Source organism: Engraulis encrasicolus, chromosome 20 (assembly GCF_034702125.1).
Source record: "Engraulis encrasicolus isolate BLACKSEA-1 chromosome 20, IST_EnEncr_1.0, whole genome shotgun sequence".
NCBI classification, from domain to species: Eukaryota; Metazoa; Chordata; class Actinopteri; order Clupeiformes; family Engraulidae; genus Engraulis; species Engraulis encrasicolus.
This window is the reverse complement of record NC_085876.1, coordinates 25879996-25903142: the sequence shown is the minus strand read 5'-3', so window position 1 is coordinate 25903142 and position 23147 is coordinate 25879996. Positions and strand designations below refer to the sequence as shown.

Genomic DNA, 23147 nt, shown 5'->3' with positions numbered 1-23147 from the left:
GAACTACAGTATAACTCGCAGATGGGAATAAACTCACACTTTTTTTAATGAAGAAAAATCTTTATTCTGTTCGATGAACACCTGTGTGTAACACAATTGGCTGAAGGTAACACAGTTGGTAACATAAGTGCGGCTACATTGAATGTTCTGAAAATACCAAATCCAAAAGTTACGTTAAATCCAACAGATTACTTTAGTGTAGTTCAAAACTTCAATGGCTAACTTTGTTGTGTGCTTTGGAAAAGGGCCAGCCTTCCACGCAGCATGAAAGACACGCCCATTTTTAAGTGATGCTGCTGGGCAAACCTTCCACGTCCGTAAGTGTGTTCAGAACAAGCGCGTAAAACAACGGACACAAAGCAGAAAAGATGTCTAGGATTTACATAGGTAGATTGAGCTATCGTGCGAGAGAAAAGGACGTGGAGAAGTTTTTCAAAGGTTATGGGAAAATACTGGAAGTAGATTTGAAAAATGGGTAAGTTGTTCGAAGGAAGCTACAAAAATCGGTTACTTGTGTTGGCTAACGTCAACGGTGCAAATGTGATTCAGGCTAGGCAGGAGGCCGTTTTAAACATTAAAATTCGTTTGATCCATAGTTTAAATCACCCGTCCACGAGTTACACACAGCCGACGACGACTATTCCCACAATACGTTTAACGATATACAGCTAATTTGAGGCACTCATACAAACCAAGGCCTTTGTCCTGGTCAATGGACAACGGATAGCTAATGTTTGGAGGTTGCTAGCCTGGCCACGTAGCTTAGCTAAATTAAGTTATCTAGGTTATGGAAGCACAATATAACGATAATAATCATATATAAGCTGTCTGGCCTTGTGGTGTGGCTGCATTGCGTACAGTAACAGCTGCTAAATCTTTAAGTGTAGGACTAGGCAAATAATTTGATATTGCAGTGCCTGGTGCCCACAATGCGGCCTGCAATGTGCGGGTGAATGCCGCGTGCCGCTAGCATGCTAGTTTGTTTTAGCATGTACCAAGCTGACTTTACAACAAGATGGTTATCTGTAATCACCACGAAGCGCCAATGCTACGACGGCCATTGCTCCAGGTAGACAAGCTGTTTTGGAGAAAACACGCGTCTGGATGTTGCACCATGTCCAAGTAACATTATGCTGACCTGAGTGCCGCACAATTCGATTCTGACATCTTATATCGAGAACCAACACTAAATGCGGTCATCATGGATTTGAGGCCTGCTTTCTGCATTTCCAGCATGATTGAAAAAACATAGTTTTAGGTCACTGTCACGTTTGCACTGCCATTGTTTTTTTTACTAAGTCAATGTTCATGTTGCTAGCCAATTGTATTGTTTCCATGTCAAACCAGAGATATTCGTGGAAGTTAGAGTACAGGTAAGGGGATGGAGACTCCCAACTGAGATCGCTCCCGGACGTGCGGTCCCAGGTGTTTCTATCACTCCCGGACGTGCGGTCCCACCCGATTATATTTCACGTATTATCATATACTGCCACATACAAGCAATTTAGGGTTAGGTTTAGGGTTAGGTTTAGGGTTAGGTTTAGGGTTAAGGTTAGGGTTAGAAACAAAAAACTAACATCAACAAGATAACTGGCTCCGTCATATGGCGGTGGTACCGATAGTCTGGCTAGTGGGAGCGAGATGAAATGGGAGCGTCCTGAGTTGGGAGCGTCAATCAGGGAATCAGAGTGCATTAGCTGGTGTTTGTCAACACTATAACAGTTCAATTCTGTAATCATACACGCTTTGTTTCTCCAAGCATTGGGTCAGTGTTAAATGTACACTGTGTATTTGTTTAGTAATTTATTTCCAGAATTCTTGCTGCACATTCAGAACTGTAACCTTTTCACGAATACCTACCTATCACCACCACCACCATCAAAACCTAGTATTCATAATGACTTGGAACAATCGCACTTTTCATACATGAAGAGAGATTTCGTCCTTGGTCTGCCATTTTGAACGTTTAGAAATTGTCATTTTAGCTACAAAACTTGATGTACTTTGGTCATAGTAATAAACATGAGGTTATTACCTTGCAAATCTTCATGAAAATATCAAATTTGGCAATGGGCAGTACAGTTTCAATGAGCAGCATAGTAGTTGCAATACCTACTCCGGCCACAATCCTACACAGTGCACCTTTTAAGTCACATTGGTTCTGATGAAGTGTTTTCTCCCACATGAAGGTATGGGTTTGTTGAATTTGATGACCCGCGGGATGCTGATGATGCTGTGTACGACCTGAATGGTAAAGACCTCTGTGGAGAGAGAGTCATCGTAGAACATACCAGAGGACCCCGCCGTGATGGCAGTTACGGCGGTTCCGGTCGAAGTAAGTTTCACCAGACCAATGTCAATATCGGAATTAGTGATTTAAATTCCCAGTTTCAGATACAAAGTATTCTCCAGCAGGAGTTTATAGCTCTCTCGTTTGTCACTGGTGGCAACAATGTGTTACTTTTTCCGCAAGTACTTCATTTTGATCATAATCATGCAGCGCTACTGATAATGCATTGACGATTAATTCAACAGCGTACAGTTCACTGAAGCAGGGAATGAAAATACTACATTCAGATAATAACTCCTTCACGCCAACAACAATGCATTGCGCTCAGGACAAGATAGGACAGATTCTTGTTGCTGTAGAGGTGTGAGCAGATTGAGTTGGCTAGTTGGGATCACAGTTTGGTTCCTGTAGTATGAAAGAAATGGCAAGAAGTTTACATGTTAGAAAGTGGCTGATGCTTTGTGAACAGTGACAAAAGTACAGCTTATGTTTAGTGCACTTAGTAGACAAAGTGACTGCAGCAGTGAAAGCGAGGTATTGCATTTGTTATTGGCCCATCTCTCCAGGGTGCAGAAAAGAGAAAGGAGTGAGTAATTTGGGCTGTAGACACAAGTTTTTTGTAATACTTGGCTAAAGCTTTAGTGATGTCCATCAATCTTTGGTAGTGTTGAGGTATGCACTGCACCAACACTGGTATTCAGATATCGACCCGATACTTGTTAATTTCACTCGTACTTGAAACACTTGCCGATACCAGGTGTCGATACTACCATTTCACGAAACGATGCATTACGTCATATCCCATAAAACTGGAAGCGGCACAGAAATAGTATTTAAGGTTGTGTAACCTGTATATCTGATGCAATGCTCAAATTAAATATGCATACTGGCATTTATTTTTATTGGTGGTAAAAGTGTCTGTATCGGTACTCGGCATCGGCAAGAATAGAAATGAATGTACTCGTATCAGTGCGTCCTTAGTAGTATTGGCTTATGAAGTGTCCAAATATTCATATTCAACAGGCAAAACCACCTGTCGACAGGGGAAGTGCACATTTGAGTCTCCAGTAACAGACGAGAGCCCTCATTGTGAATTGAGCTTTCTTAAACCTTGTGTGAACCTTGTGCTAATTTATTGGAACAATGAGGGAAATTATTTTTTTTAAGTGTTAATGAAATACTGAAACATTTCAATCGTTAACAGTTTTGCAGTAATTGTGTGTATTAGCTTTTGATCTAATCTTAAATCTAACCGATATGCAGGCATTCTTCTTTTTAACTTTTTAATTTCCTGTTTCTATAATCTATCTTAATTTGATTATATATATATATATATATTATCATATATACACATTATATAAACTTTTTTGACTTGTGCAAATTATTAAAGCTAGAAGTTTTAACAAAGAACCTCAATGTTTTAATTGAAAGAGTCTGACTGCAAGCCCCCCCCATTGCCTGGCCATGGGTGTCCACCATTCCCCTTTCCAAGAGTGTGGCTCTTTGACCAAAGTGGGTCCCGGCCCGGGGGCTGACCATTCCATTAATGGGAGCCATTGTGAAGACTGCTTTTCCCCATTAGGCCGGGTGGTGAGGATGGTGCCATGGGTTTAGACAGATGTGGGTTGAGCTCTGTTTAGGTGCCTGAAATGTATATTATACACACATTATTATTATTATATATGTTACCTGTTTTTTTAATAATATAGTTACATGATTTCTTTTGTTTGTTTTTGGTTGGCTTTGGATTTTTTTTAATTTGTGGCTGTTTTGTGTTCTTTTGCTATTACATTTAATGGTAGTGCACTGTTAGTACTTAAGTGTATGGCTTTAGTTAAGTCAAAAGGCTGTGGCTTTAAGTAACTGAGTTTTTAAAAATATTGTTGAGGCTGCATAGTACAGTAGATCACATACGGGTGGGTAATGCAAACATAGATATGTACAGTTGTCTTCTAGAAATGTCTATCAGACCTGAATTATTACTAATTATATCAAGGTTTGATTATATTTTGTTGCTCATTTTTTTATCATTGAAACTAAGTCATTTTACTTTTCCTTAATATATCAGTTTTTTTTGTTTTGTTTGGTTTTAGATATTTTGAGGTCTGAGTAGTATACAGTTCAGTGTGGGTGTGTGTGTGTATGTGTTCATTTTTTTTACTGTAACTTCTGCTGTCTGCTGGTCTCTAACTTTGGTCTTTGCTCTCCTCATGGTATTGAAGGCGGTGGTGGTGGTGGTAGTGGCGGCGGCGGCGGCGGTGGAAGCAGCTTCTACGGCCGTGGAGGGAGAGACAGGTACGGGCCGCCGGTCCGTACCGACTACCGGCTTATTGTGGAGAACCTCTCCAGCCGCTGCAGCTGGCAAGACCTCAAGGTATGTGCAGAAAAGATTGATAAGGTAGAGACAATTCGTAAGCTGTTTTTTCCGGGATCCATAAACAGCCCCCCCCCCCCCCCATTATTATTGGCAGAAAGATACTTTTATTATTTCCTTAAGTATTCATGCAGGATACTTTTATTGTTTTTTGATAGTTTGCATTATTGTTGGGCTTTTGTCTTGAACGCTGAACGACTAACATGTTCTTGTGCCCCCTTGTTTCAGGATTACATGCGCCAGGCGGGCGAGGTGACGTATGCCGACACCAACCGGGGGCGGCGTAACGAGGGCGTGATCGAGTTCCGTCTGTACGCGGACATGAAGCGTGCCCTGGAGAAGCTGGACGGCACCATGGTGAACGGCCGCAAGATCCGCCTCATCGAGGACCGTCCCGGTGCACGCCGCAGCCGGCGCTCCTACTCGCGCAGTCACAGCCGCTCCAGGTCAGTGGGATTATACACTCCATTCTGTTTCTTGAAAGCGTAGTTGCAAGCTATTTAGCAACTTAAGTAGATGCCAATGGGAAATTGCATTGCAGCTAATTAAGTAGCTAACTTAGTTAGCAACTAGACTTTTGGGAAATGCAGCACTGGATTACTTGTTTTTTTTCCTTTCTTGCTTTCTTTCGCAACGTTTTCCCTTCCCTATACTTTCTACCCTATTCATGCAGCCATTGCCACTCCAAGCAAGCAGTGTTGATCTGCCTTTGCTTTCCATTCTTGTCTCTTCTTTTCTTTGTCTTTTTTTAGTTCTGTCTTACATTCATCAGGGATGTTTACAGTGATGTCAGCACATTACACTTTTTCACGCCTGTTTTGGTGACTTGTCTGTTGCGCACACCATCTCAATTTTCCTCAGATTTTCCTGATGACTTGTATAGGCTTAACCCAAGGCTAAATAGAAAATTGGATTTTATTTATTCATACTCACCCACACAATTTTTGTAGCCCATTTCACCAGTTGAAATTGAACAGTAGGGGACATAAATTTTTTTTAGTTTTGAATACCTGTGCTTGCATGAACACACACGGGATGGCTATTTATTTGGATGGATGGCTGTATATCAGGTTTGGTTCCTATGCCCATCCCTAATGCTCACACATGCAGCACAGAATGCATTGAACGAGAATGCTTGTCCAAATTTTGGCCTATACTTCATATTGGTGCTGGTTAATTTGAGCATGCTTTGTGCAAGCTATTCATGGCAACTGTTGATCTCTCCTGCTGCTGAACTAAAGCGTTTGCATGTGTTTTTGTTGTGTGCAGGTCTCGCTCCCGAAGCAGGAGGTCCCGCAAGAGCCGTAGCCGCAGTGGCAGCAGCAGCCGCAGTCGCTCTCGCTCCAGGTAACACGCCGCATGGCCCCTTTGTACTGAAATGCTTCGTACAGTACTGCAATCTCTTGCTGGCTTTAAGCTGTGCATTCTAGGATTCTAATGGTGACAGTTGGCTTATTGGTACTTATGTAGTAGCAGAAGTCGGAGTTCAATCCACAGTTAATGCTACTATTGCATGATTTTTATTGTTGGGAGGGATGTAAATGAAATGTGTTGTACGGTTAATTAAAAATGTTTGCATCAGCTGTGGTTGTGCCACCCTGATATCTGCTTCTAAAAACATCATTGACCCAGTTAAGTGTTTAGAGTGGTGTTAAATGTCCCGAGGTGAAACATGAACATCAGTGAAAATTTTGCTACCTAGTCACAAACTTTTTCATGAATATTTACCACCTCCACGAGTTCCAGGTGTTCTATTCATTTCATTATGTAAATAACAGCTTGTCCAACCCTGTATTTATGTGACCTCTTCAACTACTACAACCCCTTATCTCTGCCAAGTTTGAACAGGAGAAGTCTTGAATGGCACTTTTTTCATTTACATGGTTGAAAAGCCATCTAGTCATTGCAAAGTGCCTAATTAAGTATTCAGAACACAGCTTACCTGGATGCATTGCTTCAAGGCATATAAAAGCCATTTTATTATTTTCATGCCACCGTACCACTGAGGTCTCTGTGGCATTATCTATTAAGCATGCCAAGACTTGTCATTGAACGATTGCCTCTTCAACGAAGATTGGATTTAGTTATCTTGTGTAGAAGATTTCTTCAAAGGCCGTTTGTAGTAAAGAAAGAGTACTCAAGGCCTCCGGCTACTACGTGACATGGTGACTAAAACATAGCTCATGCACACACACACACACATACACACACACACACACACACACACACACACACACACACACACACACACACACACACACACACAGCCCATTTGAGGTGGCTTGTCTGGTCCAGTCCCCATCATCACTGTCTGCTCCATATGCAGCCCTGGCTGCCTTGACTGATTAGCCTCTTACTGGTGCGTGTGTCCCAGTGGTCCTGCACAGCGTGCCAATCCCACCCACGCCCGCAGCACCGCAGAGAAGCTCCCGCCGCATACTAAATATACATACAACAAACACAGGCTGAGTGTAGCATACATACACCCTCTGACCAGGGTGACTGTAGCGTTGGATCTGTGCAGCGTGTCGAAACGTGACTTAATGGTTCACTAATTGAGACGCGTGCTAAAGGAGGGAGCGTCTATCTACATCCTCTAGTCAGTCACCACACGACACCCTTTCCCTTCTAGATCCTCTGTGTGTCACCTGAGCAATGCTGGTTTGCTGTCGCTGGCTGCTTTGATGCCTACAGTATAGAGTTGTCGTTTTACAAAAGAATCGGCGTTCGATTCAAAGTCAAATGGCTAAAGGATGAATGTAGGTGGACATTTAGTGACTTGTGGCATTGGTTCATGGTTGAACTGTTGACAGAGATTCAGAATATTGACCTCATAATTGTAAGCTGTAGACACACTGACTATTAATCGCTGAAATTCGCTCTGGTCGCCCAGGTTGCTTGACCGTAGGTCACTTTTGGCGTACACACAGCTTTACACTTCCCTTGTCACTGAAATGGGCAGTCTTGTAAAGGGGAAGACTTACTTGCTTGGCTGTGAGAGACGGTGGTAAATCATAGTGATTGGGAAAGGGAACACTCAAGATTTATAAGCACTCTCAGTTTTAATAATGGATCATCAATTTGTTACTATATTGGCCAGAATGTTAAACAGCCTTGTTTGTGAGAACAAGGCACATTGTTCAATGAAGATTTGAATTGGCTTGTCAGATGCAATCAAACCCAAATTTACCTGGCTGTTGTCTATTGGTCAATAATGTGTAGCCGTCTATTGGTCTCTGGTTGGAGAGTCGAAAAAAGCCCAGGCACAGCAGTCCTTTGCTGTCTGTACTATGCGCTTGATTTTAGGACTGCTCACTGCTCCATTGTGTGTACAGAACCCACACATCTGAAAGTCTATGAACTAGGCCTGGGCAAAAAATCGATGTGATTTTAAAATCGAGTTTGAACGTCAAATCGATTTGTTTTTTGAGAAATCGCGTTATACGATTTTTTTTTTCAGTTTGTGTATCCAAGCGCACAGCGCATTGCATTACGTTCGCCACTTGGCGAAGACGTAGGTCTAGCCTACCTAGTGCATTCTCTGTGTCTCCTCCCCCATTACATGCACAAACAAACGTGGTGAGTGAAATGGTTTGACAGAAATATAGTGAAACGGGTGAGGAATACGGGCTCCTGTTCAAAAAAGGTGACACTACCTCCTATCGTTTTGCCAATGATGAATTAAACAACCTACCACTTTAAATTGTGAATGACAGTGTTGTCGTAACGTAGCCTAAGCTGTACGTCGTAGCAGCCGGACTACAGGCATGTTTCAATATTTGAAACGAAAACATCTCGCGGAGAAAATGCTAAACAAACTACTCTACCCCTACCACAAGAGTGGCGCAAGGTGGAAAGCAATCACGGATGCAATTAGCCTAGAACTACCTACTACGATATGCTTCCAATTTATTCGGCAGAGAAGAGAGGTTTTCAACATAATGCTTAAAGTTTTGGATGCGCTACTTCCTCGCCTGTATGATCTTAACCAACATATGTGAGTTGAAAGGAATCTCTCTCCCTCCCTCTCTCGCTCACACACACACACACACACACACACACACACACACACACACACACACACACACACACACACAAGCAAGCAACCGGAGCACTGTCTCTCGCGCGCTCTCTCTCCCCCTCTCTCTAAAGCCCTACTCGGACGGGACTAGTTAGGAGACTTGTGGTAAAGTAACCGCGTCTGAATGCGCCATGTCAGTAAAGATAGCGGCGATATCGGTAAACTTCGCCGAGAGTATTACCACCTGTTGCAGTCTGGAGAAATTACCGGCTGTAAAACTAGTTCTAATCCTGTGCGAATGCGATGATGTCTGATTAAATGCATGAAACGCGATATCTAATCTACGCAGGCTTGCAAACGTTACCGTCTTGAAGTAAGCATTGTTTTAGGGTGTTGCTCCAAAATGTTTTCGCTGTGTTAACGCAGCAGTGTTCAGATGCATCGACATGTATTCAGACGCATTACTATGGGCTCTGATGGGAAACCAGCAGGCAATTGCTAAATTTGTTCATCTAGGACAAGAGCCTCCATACATCTGTACTATAATGCATCATTAATATATTGTGGGGATGGATGGCACGTGACGACAAATCTCAACAGTGCCTGAGGGTTTACCCCTCAACTTTTTTGTTCTTTCTCTGAGATGTTTCAATGTAATCCCAATTGGTAATTTCTATTAGCAATGTTCTGAGATAAATTACATCAGGCTATTTTGGCCTGGAGTTCCCAAACTTTACTATGAGCCCTCCACATACAGGTAGATACAGCCAAGCCCCCCCCCCTGACATGGGACGTGCCACACTATTTTTTTCTGTGCACCCAGTCTCACACCATGATCAAGTTTGTGTATTCCGAAGACCATTCAGGTACTACAGAGAGCACAATACATAAATATTGTAAAGAAAAAAAAATATTCCTTTGGGATTTAAGCCTATTTTTGGTTTATTTTGGCTACTTAGGTCATTCAATTAATTTTGCTATATTTTCCCTGCCAATCTGCCACGGCCCCCCTGGCATCCTCTCACGCCCCCCCAGGCGTCCCCAGGCCCCACTTTGAAAACCCCTGCTATAGGCTACCCCATGTCCATATTGGTCCAATCCGAGTAGGCTTCACTCACACACACCAGAGGCACCGCCACACAAACAGAGCCTACTTCTCAATCTCTCTGTCAATCTCTCTCTCTCTCTCACACTCACACACACACACCACGTTGGGGCCTAGAGAGCTCAACAAGTTTTTTTTTTTGGGGGGGGGGGGGGGGGGTATTGAATCGAATCGTGAATCGAGTTTGGTAATGAAAAAATCTAGATTTTTTTTTCAGGGTGAATCGCCCAGCCCTACTATGAACTTAACCATTGTTAGAGCGGTAAGCCAACATCCAGAAGTTGCTTTAACCTAGATTAGCCCCACATTCCTGTCAAATTGTTTTTGGGCTTCTTTGCAATGAAATGCACATTACCATATGTTACAATTTTGCATTGCTATTACTGCAATAATAATTTATTGTTATTGAATTGTAATTATGTCTTTTTTTTTCTTTCCCGCTCTAGACAAGCCTCACGCTCCCGCAGTCGCTCGGCAAGCAAGAAGACGAAGAGCAAGAGCCGCCACGAGGAGGAGGATCGCAGCAACGGGGCCCACAAGAGCCGCAGCCGCAGTCCCAAGAGCAGCAAGCACAGCAGCAAGAAGGAGAGCAAGAAGAGCCGCAAGGACAAGGACAAGTCGCGCTCCCGCTCCCGCTCGGCATCCCGATCGCGCTCCCGCTCCAGACAGCGCTCCGCCTCGCGCTCCCGTTCCCGCTCCGGCGACAACAAGGAGCGCTCCTCCAAGAAGTCCGGCTCCAAGGGCGGCGACGAGCGTCCCAAGAGCGAGGACGGAGCGCCGGCGGCCAGAGCCTCCCGCTCCAGGTCAAGGTCACGATCCCGATCGAGGTCGCGGTCTCGCTCGGCGTCGGCAAAGAACGGCCGAGACAAGTCCAAATCTCCGGCCCCGGCCAAGGCCCGCTCCCGGTCCAGATCCGAGTCTCGTTCAAAGTCCCGCTCACGTTCCAGGTCCCGATCAAGGTCGCAATCCTGAATCTGACATGCCACACAAACACACTTTCTCTCTCACACACATTCTCTCTCTCTCTCTCTCTCTCTCTCTCTCTCTCTCTCTCTCTCTCTCTCTCTCTCTCTCTCTCTCTCTCTCTCTCTCTCTTCCCCCCCCCCCACTCACACATACATGCCCCAACCTACCCCATTGACCCTGGGCTCCCTCTCAGGAGTCGTGTTTTAACTTTTTTTTTATTTTTTATAAATAGCCGTAGGAAGAGTGGAGTCGTCTGCTCAGCATTTTGTCTGTTTTCACACGCATTACATTCAGTACATTACATGCTACTACCTTCACATTTTATTTCAATTTTATTTTATTTTTTTGTATCATTAATCTGATGTCTGTCTTCCCTGTAGTAATGTCTTGATCAGTGTCTGTAAACTATTCAGTGATTTTTGGTATAATGGCTGGGAGGGATTTTTTTTATTATTATTAAGGTGACGCGTCTGAAAAGGTTGTATATTGCAGTCTTAACCTCTGTACTGCTCATTTGGCGCATACAGTGTTTAGGAAATTTGGGATTGTTTTTATGTTGCTGTCCACCATGGTGGAACAAAATATTTTACCAATTCAAGAGAATTATTAAAATTTACCTGATGTGTTTCACATTTTGAGTGTGTGTTCTTTCTTCAATTTGAGCTTGTGTGATTTTTAATTGACTGGTGGTATTTTAGGATTCCCCTCACATGGACGCCTTTGCAGTCATGGAGCACAACGCCCACAAGGCGTCGCCAAATTCAGATTTAAGTCTGGATCTCAAACGGGCACCCAAATGTTGATGCATGGTTCATTGAGAGAGTATGACCGTTAAAAAAAGCGAAACCTATGCTTATGTAAAAATGGGTGGGTTGATGACCAGAAAACCCCCCTCCCCCTTTCCTCTCAGGTTGAGTTCCTGAAAGATGTGCTATAATGTGGGGTTTAGAAGAAATCACTTTTAAGTGTTCTTTGGATATACCTTAGAATTTAAGTAAATACTTCAAATAGTACACTCAGGTATTGACTTGTGACCAACAGAAGAAATGATTAAAATGTGATGACTGGAGTACTTTTTTTCTTGCAATACGACAAAATATCGTTTTGGGGCACTCTTGGAAATGCGTGGTGTCAAGCATGAGGGAGGCGCTATAAGTCCTCTCGTTGCACCGAGGGGAGAGAGGTGGTCTAAAACTCGCTACATCGGGCTGGGCGGGAGTAGCAGATATGTGGAAGTCCTGAGACTCCTGGCGATGCATCGCTGGTTGCCGTGGTTTTGAAGTATGTCAGGCTTCGTTTTCCACACCATTGTTATATCCGTGCACTTTTAATGATCTGGGGATTGTCACGGGGTGATGGCTATCGGATCATGGTACAAGCTCGGTTTTGGATACACTCCGTAACTGGAAGTCAAACTGTCAACACGTTCATGGGAACGGGTGTACGCGGTCTCATGAGAAGAGGGTTCCACAGAACCTGTGCGTCGAGACGATGAAGACCAAGGCATTACGCACCGTTCGGAAGGCAAGTATACCCTAACTTCAGTTCAGACTACTGTGGTTACCTTAAAATATTACTGTTGCCGGGTAGTGGGCGATTGACAAAGTAGTTGCATGTGATGGGTTGTCTAAAAGGGCGATCCTGATTTGAGCTGGTGAGAGGTGATTGCAAGGACGCTGATTGGATTTTAAATGTTCAAACTTGAACCTACTCAGTCTATCCATGTACATGCAATAAGCTCTACAATGGAGTAGGGAATTCACTTAGTAAGACATTTAGGCTGTCTACCCTAATACTTAAAGGAAAAAAACGAAAGGCAATTTTACCCATGCTCATTTGTGCTTATATATAAGGTTGGGAAGTTAGCCTACACAGTGCATTTCAATCTGTGCGCAATTCCCAAATATGTTATGGATTGCGTTGTGTTTATGGTTGTGCTTGGACATTCCATATCTACCCCCTCTAGGCTTACATTCAACACATGGTAGTGCACAGGTTGGGGTGGGTATGCGCAATATTTAGGGAAAGATCGTGTTCTTTCCATGCGTAAAATGAAAATGAATGAAATATTTCGGCAATGGTCTCTCATTTAGCGCAGACAAAGAGTTTGTTATCTGCGCTATCAGTGACGCTGTTGCCTTGTGGGTGAGACCCGGAATGCGGTGGTTATCGGCAACCGAGTCGTCTGGCTTTGTCTTGCGAGGAAGCTTGCCAGAACTCGGACGGAACGTTCACCATGCGTCGTAAAAGCCTATCCAGCGCTCGCGCACACGGGCAACTGCAAAATGTTGCCTGGAGTGCTTGCACGACTCCCCTCGAGAATTAGCTTGTAATGACTTTATAAAAAACAGAAGTACATCACGTGGGTGGAATGGAATGTAGGCCTATATGATGTCTTTAGTAAGGATGGGGAAGCAAAGCCTTGTCCCAAGTTATTCCCATTTTGTAAAATACACCCCCTCCCCCAACCAAGTGGTTTGTGTGACATCTTCCTCAGTCTGGTCATTTAATGTGGCCTAGAGACTGTAGAGGAGGTCCACATTTAAATAGCAGGAGCATCCATACAGTATGATTCAGTGGTATATGCCTCGGCTTATTGCAAGAAGTTAGTCTGTATGGCTATACATTAGTCAACATACCTGTCAAGTGAAACTCATACTTGTGACTAAAAAAGAAGATTATAAAGGGAATGTGCGTAGTAGCCTATGGCATCTGTGTCTGCAACCCACCTTTACTCTGGCCTGTATGGAGTTGATCATAGGAATAGAGGCTGGTAGGTTCAAAACCAGTTTCAGTTGCCAGTAGTGAGGTCATGTGTAGAATCTAGTGTACATGTGTAGTCCTTCTGAATCAATTAAGTATCTTTACTCCATTGTACACATCCCTATCTATCCATGTCTGAAATGCCCTTGAGCAAAGCAATCTACCACCTTGGTCCAGGGACTATACCCTGCACTGAAAGCAAATGCAAATAGCTTTGGATGAAAATGTAAGTGTACTGTTGAAATCAATGCTCACCAAGAGAAGCCTGCCAGTTACCACACAACTTTGGATTTTGTGTTGTTATGCTAGTTGTCCATTTAGCAGAACATGTCTTTTCTCAATCAGCAGTTTTTGAAGAACAAGAAGCAACGTTGTTATTGCTTTTTTTTGTAACCGTATTGTGGTGTAGTAGGCTGAGGTCTATAATAATGAAAGCCTGTTCTGCATCCGCAAGAGGATTTTTTTCTCCAAAACTGCTGCACTAACCTAAAACTGCATTTAATTGTTAAATGCGGCCTGGCAGTCTCGCACACTTGGTTAGTTATTAAAAATAGCTGTTGAAATATTTGTGGCTCGGAGGAATGCTCACAGCTCTCTCTGTTGTGGCAGACAGACAAACCGACAGACCATGATGAGGGGGGGGTTTGGAGTCGGACCATCAGAATCACAATTGCTGAAATTAGACCACGCATGCGATTGGGGGGGGGGGGATGAATTGGCATCGGTCCACATATCAATATTTACCAAACTGTGAAAGAGATGGTTGCTTGTGGAGTGCCAAAAAACCCTCTCCTCCCAAAAGACCCCAGCGGTGGTGTTTGTTTCGCTATTTATCTCTTGGCTACGGCTGTTCTCAGACCTGTGGTCTGCGTGGATGACGTCACGGGCCAGAACAGGGAACACTTAATGGTCAGATGATGCACCCTGGGAAGGGAAGGGGAGGGGAAAGGGAGGTTTTTACAGGTTGTTTGGGCTCCTTTTGATGTGTTTTTAATTTGTGGAGGCCTTTGTGTTTTTACAAGGTGTGTTAGACTTAATGTGTGCTGCACAAACAGCAGAGTGCATGGGGCAGAGCTATAGGTGGTGGGTGGGAGCAAGCAGGGCATTTGCCCCTTGGCCCAGGGCCCCCTTGTATTGGTGGTGGGGGCAGAGAAGCCAGGGGGACAAAGGGGTCAGTTATCCTGGGCCCAGGGAGACTGGGAGACTGGGGGCCCAACATTGAGTTTTCATTACATTGTATATATTGGATGGGGGGCCCTTTCAGATACCTTTGTCCAGGGCCCAGCAAAAGCGGCCCTGGGTGGGGACCCAATCAAGACCTTGGAAGGCTGTGTGGGTGGGGGGCTCTGTCAGTGTTTTGTCCTGGGGTCCTCTGTGCAATTGCTGTAGCACTAGCAGAGGACATAAACTTGGGGGTGTTTTTGATGCTGTTGTTTTCCAGCCATGTCTCATCTCTCAACATGCCTCTCTGTGTTCGCAGCCAGTCATTAGAACAGCAGCTTTGCAGGAGCAGCCCTTTGCCATGAGTAATCTGACTGAAATGAATCGAATGGACTTTATTGCCGTGCTCAGCGGGGAGATTGGATCATAAAAATGGCAACGTGTCACAGACACAAACGTGTACTCAAGGCATTAGATAGTGTATGTACAACAGAAAGCAAACAGGAACAGTGGACACGAATGAGTAAATGAGTCTTTTCATGAGTCATGCAACTGCAAGAATTGGGTTGAGTACTTGTAGTACATGTTATTACCACAGCCACCATGAAGGTTGTCTTTGGCTTCTCACCGATAAAATGCGTCACACCCACATCAAGTGTGCACCACAGCAGTACCTGAGGTTTTTTTCTTCTTCAGCCTTTTCCAAGATCCTGGTCGTTGTAATGGGGGCAGGTGTTTGTTTACATTTCTGGAAAAAAACTTTGTATTTATTCCCAAAAACATCCAAAAGGTTATGCAACATCAGCAGACAACTAGCGAACAGCGCTACCTTTTGGGAAAATATTTGGTGTAGGCCTATGTTAATTTAAAAAAAAGGAAACAAATGCTGCCCCCAATAAAATAGCTCATATCTCGGAAAGGGCTGTGCCAAAAAATGCAGCATCACCACCACTGACAAGTCAAGGGTAGCGTGAGCAATACAACAGCATATTGAAATTGGCTGAAGTGCTCATTTAGGTATGACAGACAAACAGGAATGGTTAATATGAATGAGTAAAAATGATCAAAGATAGTATTCTGTCTCAATAATTAAATGACAAACTTGTACTCATTGTTATCGCTATACTAAGGCAGAGGCAGTATGACTTGTGTTGAGGACACGTTATTGGCATCGCCCCCATGAAAATTGTGTTTGATATCACCAATAAAATGATTAATCAAAGTCACATGTATTCATTAAATACGCCAAACTTAGTCTTGTCATGAGCACTCCAACTGAATTGACTTTAGTACCACTCCCAGCCTGAAGATTGTCTCACCAATGCATTTTGTACACTCAACACATTACATTTGACAGAAATTAATAAATTATGAATCAGTAAATGAGTTCAGTTGTCCATTAATGATTCATTAGAATTGTGTCAAATTGAATGCAGAGGGTGACATTTTCTCTTATGTGTGAAATATGTTATGTGTCATACACAAATGTGCACTCAAGGTATTAAATACAAACAAATTGAATGCTGAGTCCTGAGGTTTTCCCGTCCAACTCTTAGGCTTTGCCCAGACACAGACATCCAGTTTGGATGGGGAATGACTTCTGTCTTTAATCTCACCAATGAAATATAACAATGTCACAGAGACAAATGCTTACACAAGGCATTAAATATGACAGCCGCCATAAACATAAATGAGTAATTTATGAGTAGTTCCTCCATTTCTTTCCACACACCCCCAACCCTCAAAATCTACCCCGCACACACCTGGGATGCATTTCTCAAAACCAAAGTTGCTTACGACATTAGCTAATTTGTGGTTTTCAATCCATTTTCCCATTGGCAACTACCGAAGTTGCTAGCAGGCTAACAGCTTCTCTTTTGAGAAATGCACCCCAGACGTCTGGGCACCCCCCAGTAACGCGACAGCGATGAGGTGTTTGTCGAAATGGCTCTGGCAGGGGCTGCTTTGCCGTATGATCCATGCGGACTCCTTTCTCATTAAATGAAGTATCAATATAGAAGCTGTTATGACAGCTACTCAGACAGTCGCTTTTGCTCAGTCGCCCAAAAATAACCTGCGGCTAAGAATTAGCATGTTTGCTTTCTTAAAAAGAAAGACGGCTTCTTCTGAAGGTATTGTGAAAAGATATAGCCTTATATGCTGTTTACCAAATATATTTTAGATTATATTCTTCCTATATTCTCTGTGCTGTTTTCAGAGACAACCGAGATTCTGTTGCCTGGAGGTTATGGGGTTCTGAGTAGAGGTGCTCTCCTTGATATATATTCCAATCCGTTTTTTTGTTGTTGGAGTCACAAAAGAGAAGAATATTTTTTTCTCTCATTCTTCTTAGTTACTCATCTAGCATGTGGTGGATGTCAACTAAAAAAAAACACTTTGTCTGGCTTTGGAGCCGAAAATCCTGGAAACCCATTTACAGAGTCAAAGGGTTTGCGAGCGTTCTTAGATTAAACGATCAAGATCTTTTGCCCCTGCTTCACACAAGCCTGTCTCGGTTGAAGCGTTTCCATCATAGCAGCTCCTTAGTGGCACAAGCCACCAACTGCTACTAGAATAGAATCAGAGGTTTCAAAAGTAAAAGGAAAAGTGAAAAAAAGAGAAACAGTTTCCTTCCATCACTGGGAACTTACGTATCTGAGTGTCTTCCGATCAGCTGACACTGCACTGGTTGGATCAAGTTTGTGTTGTGTTTTTTTTTCATTAACAACACAGTCTATCTATCTCATTAGGAACAATGGAATAGATGTTGTAACAGCTATGTAATATAACATGTGCTAGTGTTGTACTTACACCATGAATTTACTTTGTCATTTAATAATGTCATCATGTACTGTAATGAGTCATTGTAATTTACCACTGCACCAATTACATGTAATAAGTGATTGTACAAGTAATCTACCACTCACCCCTAAATCTAATGTGATTCTTGACCTTTCCTCATTTCCCCCTCTCAGCATCCTGCCCGGGTCTGACCACTGTCTCCCACGGCCATGAAGACCCAGACGACGACCACCGCCACCGACCCAGACGGCCAACCGACCCCCACGCCCACCCGCCAGCGGCTGGCCCGCTTCCGCCTTCGCTCCCGGAAGAAGAAGGAAGGGGTCATCCAGGGCAAGCTGCGCATCAAGTCCCTGCCCGGAGCCTTCCTCATGCTGGGCGTGGTGGTGGTGGTGGTGGGCACGGCTCTGGCTGTGGCCGGGTATTGGCCCTACAGGACCAGCCGCTCTGTAAGCAGCCCCCCTCCAGGCCACTCTGCTGCATCTGGAGGAGGTGCTGCAGGTAGTCAGCTGGAGGCCCAGTCGTCTGGATGGGGCCTCAGTGCCAAGGGCTTGCTGTCGACGGCGGGCCTGATCCACAGCGAGCGGATGAAGCTCCTGGGCCCGGTCATCATGGGGGTGGGCCTGTTCATCCTCATCTGCGCCAACACGGTGCTGTACGAGAACCGCGACCGCGAGACCCAGATGCTGCTGGCGCAGATGCGCAACGTCATCTGCTCGGTGTCGGCCGCCGTGCCCTCGGCCGACCTGGCGGAGCTGGCGGTGAGCTCGCTGACCGCCCGGCACTACCAGTGGGTCAGCAGCCTGCCCGCCGCCCACCTCAACATCCTCTGCATGCAGGAGCTCACCAGCTCCGAGCCGCTGCTGTACCGCAAGAGCGCCGGGCTGGTGGACGACAGCGACGACGACGGGGACGGGGACGCCGTGGAGAACCAGGAGCGACAGCGTCGGAGGAGGAGGCCCTCAGCAGGGAAGGGGAAGGTGAAAGGAGGGCAGCAGGGCGGCTCGGTGTTGAGGACGGAGGTGGTGCACCACCAGGAGTCAGCCTCCACCCCCTCCATCCCCACCCTGTCCTCCAACTCCTCCACCTCCTCCAGCAAGGCGGAGGACCTTAAGGAGCCCCACACAGAGGTGGTGGAGGTGGACACAGGCGATACGGACTCGCTGGCTGCTGCTGCTGGTGATGGGTCGCAGAGCCAGGTGTCCTCTTGGGTGGAGCAGCATCAGCACCAGCAGCACCACAGACACCACCCCAGGCTGGAAGGCATAGTAGTAGGTCACAAGCTTAGCGACTGCCTGACGGCCTCCTCCTTGTCCACGCTGGAGGGGGACGACTGGGACAGGGACAGGGGGCGGGTGTCGGCGCTTCCCACCAGGCGATCCCAGAGCCTCAGCTGTAGGACTAACCCCCGCAGCAGCAGCAGGGCGCCGCCCCAATCTGTGGCGGTGCGAATGGAAACGGAGCTGCCTGATGATAATGACTATGATGGTGGTGATGGCGGCGGTGGTGGTGGACATTCGGCTGAACGTGACCAGCCAAAGCAAGCTTCTTCGGAGGTGCATGTTAACTTGGGACTCATGGACGAGACCATTGAGGTTCCTCTGATCGAGGAGCAGAGGCATCGGAGCTGGCCACGTCTGGATCTGGGCTATGCACGGCGGTACTTGAAGCTGGAGAACAAGGAAGACTCGGTGGATAAACTGCTGGATCAGCTGGAGCAGCAGTGCACGCAGTGGGACAAGAGTTTCGGCTCCGGGCCCTTTCAGTGACTTCCAGGTTTGGCACACTACTTCCTGCAAAAATGACATCACTTCCTGAATTCTCCATGACGGCCATGTTGGATCTCCCCCTTTTTGCAGTGGGAAGTGGATATATATCCATGGAAACAGTGGAAATGTGGCTAACAGCATTGTGTCGGGAGTTCTACAGGCTCTCCCCATTGGTTGTCGTCTTCCAAACAAAGGAGAGGTTTAGCAAACGAACAAAAACAACTTTGCAGTCTTCCCCCCCCCAAAAAATGATGGTATTGTTATGGACTTAAGTTATTATTAAGGGATGCAAAATACCATGGAAGGACCATTCCAAAGGCTTGTAACATTTTCCGAAAGGCATGGCTGCGATTTTCAGTGGCATGGGATATGTAAACAGAGAGCAGGGCTGGTGTCGAGGTCGGATTAATTTGAGAGAATGCAGAGCCCAGGCGATGGAAGATGAGAGGAGCGATTTGCCGATTTGTGTACAAGAGAGAGGAGACTGTTGTTGGTTCGCTATGCGAGTGTGCTGGAAAGTGCCGGAACGGCCTCACTCCTTGCCAAACAGAGAGGCCGATTTCCCGAACGTCCTGTGCCCAGAGACGCGGCGCAACACGCATGTTTCACAATATGCTATGACATTTGACGGAAAAAGGGATTACAAAATGGATGACTTGTCACTGTGCAATCGACACAAACAATAAATGCAAGTAAGCCCAAAGGTGCTGATAGATTTTATTGTTTTTTTTTCTTATTATTATTTTTAATAACAGGAAGTTCACAATGAGGAGATTGGTCTGGGTAATTACTGTAAGAAAGAACGTATTCTCACCAGATCATGCAGAGAAAGGGATGCCACTACTAGCCCCACAGAGCAGATTATTATTCCCACTAGCTCTGAGGAGAGGATTATTTGGATTTATGTGTCAAGATGTCCGTGATGGTCATGAAGCAGTGGAGAGGCTCTTCCTTATAACTCTCTCTATTCCCATGATGATGTCTATTTGTTGTACGCAGACAAAATCTAATGTGTCTGTATTTGGGTGGATATGTGTGCAAGAGAACGGCTGAGTGTGCGAGACTAGTGTGTCTCAGAGAGAGAGAGAGCGAGTCTGAATGTGTGTGTGTGGTGTGTGTGTGTGAGAGAGAGAGAGAACGAGAGAGAGAGAGAGAGAGAGAGAGAGAGAGAGAGAGAGTGCGTGTGTTTGTGTGTGACTGTGTGTGTGTGTGTGTGTGTGTGTGTGTGTGTGTGTTGTGTCGTGTCGCCAGGGGTGTTGGGTGTGGGTTGACTGCTCTTGGGTGTAATAGCCGTGGTCATCAGTGTTATTGCATGCAGTGAAGCAGGTATTTGCGATCATGACATTCCCAGGGCCAAACCACACACTGTCTAGTGGGGATCGATCGCTCTCAACAGTGTTTACAAAAACCATGACAGTCTGTACCCTTCTGTTTTTCAGTCAGACCCCTCTCTCTTTACTCAATTCTTCTCCCGTCTGTCTTTCCTTTTCATCTCTTTCCATGTCTGTTTCTTTTGTCTCCCTTCTTCTCTTTAGTGTTGCTCCCATTCTCTCCCTCTCCCTCTCCACCTCCTTCTCTTACCATCGCCTTTCACCTGCGCCTGTCATCACCTTTTCTCCCATGTCTGTTTCATGTTGTCTTTTCCTTGATCGCTCCTCTCCCTCCCTCCCTCCCTCCCTCTCTGCCTCTCCCCCTCCATCTCTCCCTCTCTTCTTCTCTCCCTCTCTCTTCTTTATCAGTTTGTGATGCCTGTTCCTGTGCGCCATGTGAAGGCCTGTCGTGTTGTTTCTAAATGTATGCTAAGCAATATTATGCAGACTGAAGAACAATCAAACCAATCAGTGACTCTATACTTATACGTACTTTCAAAGCCCTTTATCTTCATGGAGTGCATTTTTTTTGGTGTGTCTCCACGCCTGTGTGACAAATAAAGAGGCAACGCGAACCATACAACAGTGTGCAAAATCAGATCTCCGTGTGTGACGTTTTCATTCTTTGTTACCTGTGAGGAACACAATTTATTTGTTCTCATTTTTTGTTTGCGTCAATGTAGGCTACTGTTCAACAGAAAGTAAAATTCTTCTTCGTATGGGTATAATTTTTCAGATATTTTTCATTGTCAGATAGGATAAAATGCTGTGCCGTACTTCCAAGAGTACACCAGTTGATTTCATGGTTTGGAGTAAGTAACGGAAGAGAGGAAGAGATGGTCATCTCTATTGTGTATACGATTGGTACTCCAAAAGAATGTAGAATTGTGAAGCCTGCTCATAAGAACTGCAAAACCTATGACCTACTCTAAACAAATACCCTGAATGACTTGCGTCTCTCTATGCAAACAACAGGTGATTTCATTAATGGACTGCCTGAAGAATTGTGCTGATTCAAATCGACTTATTTAACTAAATGGCTGGAACACATTGACTGCTACTGGACTAGACCTTAACCCCTTAGCGCAGAGCCTATGTTATAACCTTACGGTCACCAAATTTGTTAATGGCTATGTCTTAATCTGTCACTTAAGGCTCTCTGTAATGCCGTAGCAATGTTGTTATGATGTAGTTATGATGTAATTGAGTATTTTCAGCAAATACTGAATTAGCCCGCCGACAACCCCATCTGCACTAAGAAGCTACGATACAAGGCCAGGCTGCCCATCACTGGTTCATGCCATAGATGTCAATCCCATCTTTAAAGTTCATATGTAAATAGGAAAGCCTTTATTATCTGTGGCTACTCATAATTGAAATTAAAATGCCAACATGTTTCGACCATCTAGGTCTTCATCAGGGCAAAGCAAAGACAATGGATCGACAAAAAGTTTAAAAAGTTTAACCCATTCATATGTAAATGACCTACCATGTACTCCCTGCCATCTACTTCTTGTTGTTAATTTGTGACATTGCTAATGTACCTACCTGTCTGATGACGTAGTATGTGCTCAATAGTATCTGCTGCTCCAAAAAAAAAAACGACGAACAAATGTATGTGCCAACATGTTACAAACAATTGATGCACAAGGGGCAAACAAACAGAATGGGTTACCGTGACTTGTCATACCCAAGACTATGCTATACCTGCCAAAGTGAGACTGACATAGATCAAGTCAAGTCAAGTCAAGTCAAGTAGGTTTTATTGTCAATTTCTTTACATGCACTGGTCATACAAAGAATTTGAAATTACATTTCTTGCTTTCCCATACAGACATAGACTAATCTAGGTAAGGACATAGACAGTATAGACATAGACAGTACTTATACATGGACTTAAGACAGTATGGACATAGACAGTGCTCATACAGACATTTAAAGTGCAAGACTGGACAACAGAAGACTTGTAGAGGACATACATTAAGAGGTATTTGTTGTGCTTTTGTGCTTTTCCTAAAAAAAAACTCCTTTATAGCGTTCTGACATGGTAATAGTAGCATTTTGAAGAAAATAAATAAATATTAAAAAAGGTCTGTCAAGTACACCAGCAGCAGTGTGTGTGTGTGTGTGTGTGTGTGTGTGTGTGTGTGTGTGTGTGTGTGTGTGTGTGTGTGTGTATGTATGTGTGTGTATGTGTTTAGTGCAGGTAGAAGGTGCGGTGTGCGTCTTGTGTGTGTGTTTGTGTGTGTGTGTGTGTGTATGTGTGTGTGTGTGTGTGTGTGTGTGTGTGTGTGTGTGTGTGTGTGTGTGTGTGTCAGTGTGTGTATGTTTGGGTTAGATAGCCTACTAGCTACAGTCCAGCTTTATTTGGCTGGTGTGCATGCTCCAATGTCAAGCCCTGGTGCTGCCAGGGTGTTTTACTTCACTAATGGCGTAATCTAACCCGCTTATTGCTGATGCTGGCTGATGCAGAAAACTATCCAATTAATCCATTGCTCTAATGCTCAGCTGCACAATTTTGGGCTT

The 23147-nt window shown here is 44.7% G+C and overlaps 2 protein-coding genes across 2 annotated transcripts; both read left to right on the top strand.

The window, feature by feature from the left end:
- The first annotated feature begins 305 nt into the window (after positions 1–305).
- srsf4 (serine and arginine rich splicing factor 4) lies at positions 306–11386 on the top strand. The gene is made up of 6 exons (XM_063185675.1): positions 306–475; positions 2190–2335; positions 4513–4664; positions 4893–5110; positions 5934–6011; positions 10237–11386. The coding sequence occupies exons 1-6, from the start codon at positions 369–371 to the stop codon at positions 10760–10762; spliced, it is 1227 nt and encodes a 408-aa protein (XP_063041745.1). The 5' UTR covers positions 306–368; the 3' UTR covers positions 10763–11386.
- A 587-nt stretch (positions 11387–11973) lies between these two features.
- Positions 11974–21219, top strand: tmem200b (transmembrane protein 200B). The gene is made up of 2 exons (XM_063185674.1): positions 11974–12280; positions 17656–21219. Exon 2 carries the CDS (start codon positions 17692–17694, stop codon positions 19249–19251), a length of 1560 nt encoding a protein of 519 aa, XP_063041744.1. The 5' UTR covers positions 11974–12280; positions 17656–17691; the 3' UTR covers positions 19252–21219.
- Positions 21220–23147: the final 1928 nt, after the last annotated feature.

Excerpts from the sequence above, each read along its gene's own strand:
- tmem200b (XM_063185674.1), top strand. The coding sequence starts at position 17,692 with ATGAAGACCCAGACGACGACCACCGCCACCGACCCAGACGGCCAACCG.
- srsf4 (XM_063185675.1), top strand. The coding sequence starts at position 369 with ATGTCTAGGATTTACATAGGTAGATTGAGCTATCGTGCGAGAGAAAAG. Across the intron at positions 476-2,189 it reads GAAGTAGATTTGAAAAATGG|GTATGGGTTTGTTGAATTTG; the intron begins GTAAGTTGTTCG and ends TCCCACATGAAG. Across the intron at positions 6,012-10,236 it reads CGCAGTCGCTCTCGCTCCAG|ACAAGCCTCACGCTCCCGCA; the intron begins GTAACACGCCGC and ends TTCCCGCTCTAG.